Source organism: Echiichthys vipera (genome assembly GCF_963691815.1).
Source record: "Echiichthys vipera genome assembly, chromosome: 7".
Lineage (NCBI taxonomy): Eukaryota > Metazoa > Chordata > Actinopteri > Perciformes > Trachinidae > Echiichthys > Echiichthys vipera.
The window spans coordinates 25,958,108-25,970,030 of record NC_139832.1 but is presented as its reverse complement, the minus strand read 5'-3'; the positions used below and the strand labels follow the sequence as shown (position 1 = coordinate 25,970,030).

At 41.0% G+C, this 11,923-nt stretch overlaps 1 protein-coding gene across 1 annotated transcript; it reads right to left on the bottom strand.

The window, feature by feature from the left end:
- Nucleotides 1-4,502: 4,502 nt before the first annotated feature.
- On the bottom strand, nucleotides 4,503-9,365 carry LOC310948806 (G1/S-specific cyclin-D1-like). Its single transcript, XM_083916052.1, has 5 exons — nucleotides 9,144-9,365; nucleotides 7,082-7,297; nucleotides 5,913-6,072; nucleotides 5,082-5,230; nucleotides 4,503-4,986 (listed from the first exon to the last, which is right to left on the bottom strand). The coding sequence occupies exons 1-5, from the start codon at nucleotides 9,345-9,347 to the stop codon at nucleotides 4,825-4,827; spliced, it is 891 nt and encodes a 296-aa protein (XP_083772178.1). The 5' UTR covers nucleotides 9,348-9,365; the 3' UTR covers nucleotides 4,503-4,824.
- Between the last annotated feature and the right edge of the window lie 2,558 nt (nucleotides 9,366-11,923).

Sequence of the window (11,923 nt, the reverse complement as noted above, 5' to 3'; positions counted from 1 at the left end):
ATTCTAATGACAGTCCTAAGTAATGTTAGCCAGTGTAACGTTGACATTCTAACTAAGCATTAGATAAGTCGGCTACACATACAACTACACTGCAGTGGGGTACCTTCAGCCATTATCTGTGGTAAAAACAATACTAAACGTAACCTGAGCGTGTTAAACATTGTAATGTTATAACTGTGATAGAAATTTGCAATATTCATAAGCTTTGCTTTCTATTATTGTAAACATGTTGTTCTAAACCTGTTTTGCTGAATCATTACTGTCATTTGCTCTTTAAAACATGTTTGTCTCAATTGAATTGAGAAAACCCACATGAACTGGTTAAGTTAAACAGGGGCTCAGACAGCCTAGAACAAAGTTCGCCCCTGCACAAACAACTGGACGGTGCCTGTGCGTCATTCCACGTCTACTGCACATGGAAGCTGAGAATTAAAAGGCCTGCTAAACTTCAAGAAATTGTCAGACTCTGAAACCAGCCTGGTGGATGACTCTGACCCTACTCAGCTGAATAGTATTGCATGACTCTGTCTGTGTGATTGTCAGCCCATTTGTTGGCCTGTATAATTGTTGACTGAATCTGTTCCTTATTAAATGATTTTAATACTCAGTCGACTTATATTTCTCACCAGGGAAGTGTTCATTGAATGTCCACCACAATAACGATACCGTAAACATAATCTAGGTAGCATCTACCACCACTCATCGTAGCCCATCGTAGTTAACTGGATCAATATTGAAATATCAAATAAATAAGTGAGGTTTCTGCTATCACTGTGTTGCAAAATGGCATGCAATCTATGGAAAAAATGCTACTGTGTACTGAGTACAATTCTGACACATTGTGTGATTTACAGTTATTCTTATAGTATCGACTGTTTTTTCTCGAGTTTCCCGGAAAGTTAGATTTTTTTATAGGCTAGCTATTGATGGCATTGCATGGTATGATTGCTATAGTTATTATCTTATTTGAGTAAGTATGGTATTAATTTGTTGATGTCAATGTACTAGTGTTCTTATGTTCTTGCAGTGTACAGTACCAGGTGTAATCACTGTGTTGGGTAACACTACATAATACGGCCTGCGATTTAGAGCGTACTTAGGCACTTACTTAAAAAATTGATTGTAACATTTGTTCACATATTGTACTGTAGAGTATTTCATTTCTAATATACCTGGTAGTTAAAATGATTGGTAGGAAATGACCAGGAGTTTCACTGTAAGCCCAGGCAAAGTAGCACAAGTTGTACAGGAGTTACGCTCTAAGACACACTTATACTGTAAAACACGGGGAAATTAGTGAGGGAAGTTACTCTGTACTTCTGTGGAAGTTGGTGTAAAGCAGGATGTAAGTTAACCGGAGATATGTGCTAAGACGAAGCCTAGTTACACTGTAAATGCACAGGGGACACTGAGCTGGAGTTACTCAGTACTACGCGGAAAGTGAGCGGTAGTTACGCTCTAAGTCGCAAGCCGTATTATGTTGTGTTACTGTGGGTTTTTAACTTTTCTGATCGGATGAACAATTTCGTTGTTATTTGAAATTTTGAATTTTTGCACAGAGCGCGGAGGAACGAGGACTTTGGATTTTGTCTGCCATCACACACCAGAGGGCCAGACTGCATTTGGTTGATTTGAGTGATAGATCCAGGAGTTTAGGGTTATCAGACAACAAACCACTCTACAGCAGTTTAAATACCATGAGGCAAGATTTCAAAACTGTTCTCCCGAGAAAAATGTCCAACAACTACGGTAAGGTTGAAGTCACAAAGGTCTCTAATGACATGAGAATCATGACTCTTGTTGGTTGAGAGTAAAGCAGTTCACTCATATGAACTCCGCGACTGATTCGCTGGACATTGTCCGAAGTTGCCCTTTCACACATGGATTACACAATATACTGACTCACTAGAAGATACCCCTAGCTCGCAGTGGAAAGATAGCTAATGCGTCAACAATTACTGTACTCCAACTGCACCTCCAGTTACCACTCTTCAAGTGCTCATTGGACTTGTCTCTGGGGGGGATGAGTTTGTCGATAGGTGGGAGATTGACCACCCGCTTCTGCTTATAGGGGTTCAGATTTGTCTTTTATGTGTAGTTCTTGAAGGCAACAGGTTAAAATAGAAATGTAGTGTTAACAATACAAAGTAATTAATCAGGAATGTGTGCTTGCAGAAATTGACTGGCCAATACAATACCTTCCCAGATGACGGCAGACTTCAAAGCACCAAAAAGTAAACCCGGGTCAGTGTTTTACCCTGATGATGCTGCCTTATTCTGCACAAATCAGAAACTGGAAATTGTCATTTCATTTCTAAATTGAACTAGATATCTTTTCTTTCATCTGAATTTGTTATTGTAAATGTGTACTGACTTCATTATATGGGATGTTCATTACTCGTGTGCAAGAACAACAGGGGCCAGCACACATCCATGGACAAATTCAAGCCTGTATCTCCTATTTTGGTCTATTTCATTCTCCTGAGATTCATTTGAAATCATAGAAACATCACCAACAGGCTTTCAGATGGTCAGTTTTCTTTTAATTTCTCTTCACTCTCTGTCCTAAGACAGACAAAAGAGCACCAACATAGGGCTTTACCTGATACAAGCTTATGTCATGAGGGCAGTACCCTTAAAAAAAATAATAATCATATCACTATGTAGGTACATCAACGTTAATAGAGCAGCTGAATCCAGAAACAGACTTTATTTCATCTTTTAGCTGTAAAGTCAAGTTTGTTATATGACATAATAAATATAAGCAAAATAAAGTAGTGCACCCGACATCCTACTTTACAAAATGAGTACAGCTGTATCCGGGTTTCCTGCAGAACAGAAAGACTTGCTGTGCGATGAGTGGTTGAAAAGTGTTTTTTGTCTGACAAACAGTTCATTTCTAATCAAGTAACCAGAGACAACAACGCCCAAGTAAAGATGGGCAATATCATTGCATTTCTCAAGTTTTACTTGAGGTGGTAGGCAATAAGTTTCTTCTATAGTCTTCCATAAGTCTTAAGCATGCAAAATCCATTGGAACCCTTTAGAAAGTTATTGTGCCTTTGCTTTTTTTCTTCTTCTGATGCTCTTGATCAGAGGATACTGCACTTGGATGCCTGATAGCTCCGTTGACAATCCAATATTGAGAATGATGTTTGGTGGCTATTGCAATCCCAAATGATTAACTTCCCTCTAGTGGTGTAAAATGTACACTACATTGCATCACATGAGAACAGTGGTTTCAGTTTGGCAGTTTATAAAACCTTTCACGTTGTGCTAATCGATGTCTGTTAACATATACTAAGGTATATTTTATTAGCCAGATGTGTTTCTTTGGGTCTCAACTGATGAACCTCAACATCAGATAATGACAGATGGTGTTATGTGGATACTACTTTCATTTTCTGAGCTTTCCATCACATCTTGAAGGAAAACATTACAGCTCACACTGTAAACTAGGGCTGGGCAGTATGGAGTAAAATTAAATATCACAATTTTTTTTGACAAAATTCTTCCATGGGTGATATTGTAGGGCAACAAAATATTAAAACTATAAGGATTTGAATAAAAAAAACAAAAAAACATCAGTACTGTGGATACAGACATATTAGTGGGTATATGCAAATGACAGAACGACTAAAACAGACTGCACATTGGTCCATGAATTATTAAAAACAAAAAATCTAAAATGGATCACTTGAAGCTGTTTACCTGTTTGATGTATTTTTTAAGAACATTTTGGGTAATATGTCTATAGTTGACTGCACTAATTGTAAGTCGCTTCGGATTAAGGTCTCAGCTAAATTAATGTAATGCACTGTCAAGTTCATAATTGCATCACTTTTCTGTAATGCAGCCTTTAAAACCAGGAAAAGACTACACTTGTCATATTACAATATCAAAAATCAGACAACATCTAGTCTCATAACACGATGTATTGCCCAGCCCTTCTGTAAACTATATCACACTTTTTTTGTTTTGTTTTTTTTAAACCATTTTGTTGTCTATTAGAGGACACTTGACTGGTCATCAGCTTACTTTACATGTTGACCAAGGCCTGTGTTTATCAAACTGAGAGATGTGAATGTAGGAATACAAACCATTTGTGATATTATGATTTCAAATGCCCTTAAATATAAGAAAGATCTTATAGTTTGGCTAAGGGCACACACCTGCGGCATGTTTTTGGCAGTTATGTCCAAAACCACATTTAGTAGGATGTTACACCATGTAATGCTTCCATTGGATCAATGGAGAACTGCTCTTAAAGTTTATGCAAACACTTCAGTCAGTAGAACAGGGTTGCTAGATAAATGTGTCTTATAGTTCAGTTTAGCAAATAATGCTTCTATATTCTTGTGTTATTCTTAAACATTTGATAAATACAGGCCTAGGAACATCTAAACCCCCCAATTAGTGTTAGTCTCTGAGGCTACAGTGTCAGTGGGTGGAGGCGTGGGTTCAGACAGGCCTACTGGGCCTTGAAACAACTCCTTGGTGGGTGCATTCAGCTGTTACCCACAGATAAGAAGCCACGCTGAACAGCCATCTCTTCAGCATTAGCTGAAACCAGTCTTATGGTTGCCAGTGTCCTCGATGTGATGGTGTCTGCATCTCTTTCTGGTCCCCCATCACAGACTGGACTTTTGTGAACAGTTCTGATACACTTTTGAGGCCAGTAACTTGTGAGCGCTCTGAAATACAGACCCCATCATGTAAAACACAGCCACGTGTGTGTTTGTTGTTTGTCAAAGAGGGCAGTTCACGTTATGAGTTCCACCTGCTTCTCTTTCCTCGTCGAGCAGCATGACCGGCAGCGCTCAATCAGATGTTTATGTCCCGGACATCTGTGGGTGTAGTCGAGAGGTCCTGCTCCTCACTGATGTTCTTAGTTTCCATGGTAACAGGGTGTTGCGGTTGTTGTGCCTGTCGGAGACTGGTTTCCAGCAGCGACTCGATTTGTTCCTGACACGCCCTGAGACAGTCCTGAAGAGAGAGAGCGAGCAGGTGAGTTCAGGTTAGTTTGTAGATCAGAGTCTCAGTGTTCGTGTACTAATCATGTCCTGGACAGATGTACCCACCGGGTCACTCCTGATGGTCTGTGCCAGCTGCTCTGTCAGTTTCTGAGACATCGTGGCATTGCCCACAATTCTCATCTGCAGACCCTCCACTGCTGCCACCATGCTGCCTGCTGCCACCATGGACGGAGGGCTGGCAATAAACTTAACATCTGCAGAGGACCACAATGGAACTTAATGTTAATATGGCACATTTGGGACAATAAAGAGAAGCAAAGAAGGACCAAAACATTCAGTATTGGGATAAATCCTGACGGCCCAGTACTATTCCAAGCCGATACTGAGAGTAAAAAGTACTGAACATTTCTGACAGAGCTGAGCCCCTGACATTATCAATCATTACATTTTAAAAAAGGACACAGTTTCAAATATTAGATTAAATTGAGAGAAAATGCCAATAACAAAATTAGTTAGCAAAATTAATTAGAATTTGAGCAAAACAATCATATGGCGAGTTTGTCTATTGGCAGTTAAATAATAAAAATCAACAACTGCATGGAGAGGTCTGCCCATTTTTGTACACATTCAACAGTAATATTTTTTTCCTGTTGAATTGTTCAACTGCCTAACTGCAAGGGAAACCTGATTAATGACTGTGTCCGTACTAACGACCTCTTAACTCTAACTTAATGTGATAATTAACACTGGGTCAATTTGCAGCAGTCAAGTTGCTATGGTGTGTAATATACTGTACAACAAATCAGGATGGCAACAACTTGGTAACAAGTGTCCCAGTTGAAGAGGAGCAATCTTTGTGACCAGAGGTTATTAGATTTTTGTCTCCTTTATATAAAAAAAAAACAAGACATGTATGTGACGTAGACCCATGCGTACCTGTTGCACACAGAGCCACAAAGGTCTGAGCGTGCTTCCTGAGTATGGGCCTGTTCTCTCTTCGGACCGCAAGCTGAGACAGAAAGTGGTCAATGAAGTCGAGGGGGGTTACTGAAGCCAGGTCCCACTTCAGCTTGTTCAAAACGAGCAGCTCCATTTGCTGTGTGGACAGAGAGAGAGGGGGACAGGAGGACAGGTTCAAGTGTGATCCAAACAGACAGATGCACAGATTAGCAGAGATGGTGTGAGGGGCTTTTGGCATTAAGCTGGCTCTGCAGGAAGAGGTCAGGGGGTCATCAAAACCATTAGGAATCCTTCTCTGGGGACCATGAATGTCCACAGTGAACTTCATGACAATGCAGCAGTTTTTTTAAGGATACTTAGCTATGGCCTAAAGTGTTGGTCAATAGGACATTTCAACCTTGTGGTAGGGCTACCAGAAACGGTCTGGAGGCTACCTAAACTATTAAGAAGTCCTACTCTAGGGGCCATAAAATCTATACTAATGTGAGCTGTATCTGCTGAGATATGTTGATCTGAACAAAAATGTCTTACTTACGCAAAATGTCATCCTTATGACCTTGGATTATGCACTCAAGACACATCCTGCACTTAGGTGTAGCACTCGGCTTAATTCCAGCCCATGCACTTACCTAATTCTGGCTGTTCTGGTTTGTACCCTAATGGCTGAATAAACTTATTGGAAGTCGCTTTAGATAAAAGTGTCAGCTAAATGAAATGTGATGTAATGTAAAGACAAAGGGTGTTTTAAAGGGATAGTACGAAATCCAAGTGGGGTTGTATGAGGTACTTATCAATAGTCAGTCTACAACAGATGGCGTTTAGGACTACTTCAGTTCAGGGAAGCAGACAGCATTACCGACACGGAAGATAAGAAATGTACTGCTGTGGACAGGGGCGGCACTCTAAATGCATTTCAGCCACCTAAAAAAGGTACTGCTTAAAAGAAAAACCCACACATCAGTGTAAAGGTATGCTACATTTAGAATATTTTCCCCATTTTATTCCTGTTTGCGTCTCCAAAGAGGCGGCGTTCTAACCGTCATCTACTGTAGGTAATACTAATAAGATGATTAACAAATAACCTCATACAACTCCATTCAAATTTAAAAAAAAATGCACAAACTGTCTGTGTGATGGTGACCTACCAGCAGCTGAGTCGGTGAGATAGAGTTGTCGGTGTAGATGCAGAGTTTCTCAGCAGTGAGTGGGATCGTTTCCTTCAGTTTGGATGCCAGGAACATACAGGCAGCTCCCAGTAACTGCAGGTGGTTCTTCTTGGTGGGCTCCACTGACAGGAAGCGGTCGATGTAGTTCATAGCCAAAGGGAAAACTTCCTCCTCACATTTCTGCTCCTCACACACCTACAGACACCAGACAACACTGCTATTGAATACGGTTTCTTCAGAAGGGCCATTATAAAAATGCAGTTAGCACTTTCAGTTTAGGTTGAGTCACAAAGAACCAGCCTTTTCATGCCACAGCAACCTCTGGCCTCATGTTAGCTTTCCTGATATAGTGACACCAAAGAGTGAGGTGTCACTATAGATTTCAAATCTGAAGAAAAAAAAACACTGGTATCAGTTTCTGACCAGAGCGAGGACATGATGCATCACATACACACATCCATGTTTCTTTACTGCAAACTTTACAAAATAGGCCACAAGCTACTGTGAACCAAGTTTAAGATTTAAGGAATCCTGTTTAAGGATTCAGTTGGCATTATGCTGCAAAAAACAATATTAAAACCCCACACTGAGAAATAGTGTCAACAGGATGTAATGTGGCAGAGTTTGGTTATTTATGCTCCAGTATTGCGATTAATTACGTGCACACCATTCCAAGGGATGTGTCTTTTTAGTCATTTATTTTGATGTTATTGTCTTTCTACCTAATGATCGTCATTTTCTTTTATAGTCAATATTTGTACGTTCGTGAAGAGTGTCCTACCGTTTCTTTTGCGTCGTTAATGTGTATACCTGCATGTGTATGAATTAGTATGTGCTTTAACTTTGTCTGTAGAAGCACTTTGTAAACGTTTTTTTTTAAAGGTGCTATATAAATAGTCATTACAGTTATTGGCAATGAAAAGCTAAGGCCTGAGACTCCCACCATCAATGCTAATCAAATTTGTATAAGAAGAAGAAGAAAAGGACACATGTAACAACAAAATGAGAATTAACCATGTCATGCAAATTAAGGTAAGGAATAACGTAAAACATGAATTGACACATTTATTAATCAAAAGACAATTTTGATGAACAATTTACAATTCAAATCAGAAACTGCCAGTTGCAGCTTCACTAATGTGACTTTGTTGCATTTCTAACCTGAAAAAAACCTTAAAGCAACAAAGTCTGAATAATCCCATATAATTCCTGGAGCTTGGTAAACATTTATTATGAATATTATTCAGATGCATTTCTTGTAGACATGGCCTAACCTACATGTAGCCATCACAGCAGTGGGAAGCAGCGGACAGAGTGAGTCAGTAAAGAAAGCCCGTGTTGGATCAGTGGTATGGTTTTGTCATTACAGCACACAAACAGGCTCAGCAGCTGCAAAAAGACGCGCAGCACGACGCCGCATCAAAGTAAATGAGCTCATAAACGGGGGGTGTCCCAGGACCTGGGGTGTACAGTTGAAGACGTCTCTGAAAAAGGACATGGAGACTTCATAGAAGTAAAACTTGAGCACTGGAAAGTTCCTCACGTTCAGCCCCCAACACAAAGGCATCGCGTGGCCTGCGTAGACTGGCGGCTCGCGACATTTCCCAAAACGTTTTAAATCATCTCATTTCGTCTTTTAAAAATCAGATTTTATGGTTTGCATTGTGATGATTGCAGTTTAACTGGCATGGGCAAAGTATTCATTTTAAAGGTAAAGTAGGCGTTTATTAAAGCCCAGAGTACTTTTCTTTTCAGCTTCATTAACAGCCTACTGACGAAATATAACACACATTTTGCACCATGGAGAAACGAGTGCGTTACTAACAGAATCAAACTCTACTGAAATCCCCAAATTTGTGGCTTCATGTGTCCAGGCACTACACAAATACCGTTCCTTCTGCTCTTCCACTGCCCCAGCGGCGGCGCTGGTGAGCACTTGAGATTTCAGATAAGTCACAGGAGCTTGAACGCGTCTCACACACTCATACACTTGTAGGAAACTTGGAAATGTGGTTCTCTCCGTGTGTTAGCATAAACTCACCTCCAACATCCAGGTAGCCACTATCCGCCTCATGTACGGAGAGATTTCTCTCTGGACGCATTTGAAGTAGTTGGGAGCGGGGAGGTACTTGTCTTCTGCCCGCAACAGAGCGTGCAGGACCCGGTCATTCAACAGGTTGGAGTCCCGGTAGGCCCTCCGGACGACAGGCCTGTCCCCCTCACAGCACAGCAACTGTGGATCCATTCACCCCGCCTGTAGCTCTGTGTGTCTGTTCCGGCTCTTCCCTCCGTGTCACTGTGCTGCTGACAAAGCTTAACACTAGCGTGGACTTACCAAACAGCAACACTTATTAGCCGCTCCACATTTTGCAGACAAAACCGTCCTCCGACTTTATGTTATACTCGTGGAGACTATTTACGCCTCTAAAGTTGCCGGTTGGGATGGTTCTGTAAAATGAAGTCAATTCACTGAGTCCTTGTTCGTCTCCGGTGTGTCACTGGCTCGGTTTATTCCTTTAGTTACTTTCTTTTGTTGCACAAGACAACTTCAGGACAACCCGGGGTTACAACGCTTTTTTCCCTGCTCCCACCACCGGCCATGTGGGGCGAGTTTACCTTCTCCCCCCTGCCGCTGCGCCACTTTATCCCTGCCCCGCGTCATCGCAATTAGCATAATATGATGCCACATCCGGACCAAAGTGTCAAAATAAAACAGCACAACCGTCTCCCATTATCATTAATCGTTCAATATCACATTAAAATGGTATATTTAAAAGGTGGGTTCACCCAAAGTTCAGTGGTGGAACAAGTACTCAGATCATTTACCTTAGTGAAAGTTAACACGCTGTAAAAAGTTCTCTGTGTGTTAAATATTTAAAGTAAAAATGGGATCCTCCATGCAGAAACATGTCCCCTGGGACTGTTGCATTATTATTATGTCATCAGATTGTTATTATTACTAATGCATTCATGAAAAGAAGGATTATTGGCTACTGTGGTTGGTTGAAGTGGAGCTCATTTTTAACTATCTTAATGATCTGCCGATTGTTTTCTACGTTAGTTAATTCTTTTTGGTTTGTAGAAATTCTAAAAAATAGTGAGAAATGACAATCACAAGTTCTTACTGCCCAAAACTTTCACAATGTGATCGTAGGCATGGTGCCATGATCTCTCTCTCTCTCTCTTTCACACACACACACACACACACACACACACACACACACACACACACACACACACACACACACACTCACTCACACACTCTGCGATGTCCTGGAGTAGAAGAGGAAAGTGGCATAAAACAAAAGGCTCAATTAAAGTTTGGTGGGTGTGTCAGAGGTGTAACCAAATCAGCAGTGATATGTGCGTAATCTTGCTGTATTTAAAAGACAGTGCACTTCCTTACACGACACGATATTCAGTGCATTATTACAGTTTAAATAAATGTTTGTTCTAAATGTTGTCTGGGCTGAACGCACCCCCAGACATCCTAGAAAAGTTATGTCCATTTAGGTTAGGGGATTGTAAGTAGAAAATGTTCTGTTATTTTAGGAAGTCATTTATTTCTGGGGCTGGTTTCACAAAGATAGACTTTGACGTTGTCTTAGATGTACCTGCTAGTCAGACTTTAGATAGATGTCTTAATTCATGCAAATAACATGGCTCACACTCAGCTAGCCTCGGAACGTTTAATTTTGGAACCAGGGGTGCCCAAAATAATTAATAATGGGACTTGGGGCTCAGTGCCAAAACTGGGTTATTGAGAGATGGACTAACACATTGTTGGTTATGGTCATTTGATGATTTGATGACAATAACAAAAATATGATATATCACAAGCCTTATCTCGTAAATCAGGGGTCTCTGACACGTTGCTTGTGAGCTACCAGAAGGTCGCAAACCATTTCTGAGTGAGTCACCAAAGGTCAAAGACTATGTACATAAACTCGACAGGTCACTTGGTAAACCTGTTTACATTTCCAATCCACAGGCATCCTGCCCCCTCCTGACACAAAATTATTATTTGCCAATGAGCTGCCAATTTAAAGCCTTACGCTGCTGCAAGCCAGGACAATAAACAAGTTTCATGAGGAATGGGAAATGGAGTGCGTGTGTGCGTGTGTGTGTGTGTGTGTGTGTGTGTGTGTGTGTGTGTGTGTGTGTGTGTGTGTGTGTGTGTGTGTGTGTGTGTGTGTGTGTGTGTGTGTGTGTGTGTGTGCCTCATTTATAGTTGGAGCGTGTGAGTTGGGAAAAGATGCAAGCACCACTTGGCCAAAGTCCAGAGCACTTTTTGTCACAGGACTTTTGGCAGGTAGCTGTCCACGAACAGAGAAGTTAAAACAGCTGAAAACAACACTAAAAAGACAACAGTCTCTGTTTACCAAACCAACAAAGAAGGTCAATGCAGCAACAGAGTGGCACACGTTCTAATGAAGCACAAAAAGCCTTGCGCTTCGTTAGAGCCTTCACCCACGACGGGATTGTAAAAGAGGCAATGGCAGCCATGGCTGAAACGTTATTCAAGGACCTTAAGTAAGACAGAAATTATGTGTGCTATCGCCAATGTACAACTTGGTACCAATAGGGAAAGGTGAAAATGTTTTTTGATCCAGTGTGATCAGTCGGTTGACTCCAGCTATACGGCCCAGCTGATAGATAAAAGATGTTTGATGACTGTTCTACATTAGAAGAGATTGACCTCTATTGAAAACTACCTCCGCAGGGGTCGACCTCTAGCTCAACTGATAGAGTGTGCGCCCTACGGTTTGAATCCTACCTGTGACCCTTTGCTGCGTGTTATTCCCTCTCTCTCTGTTTTCC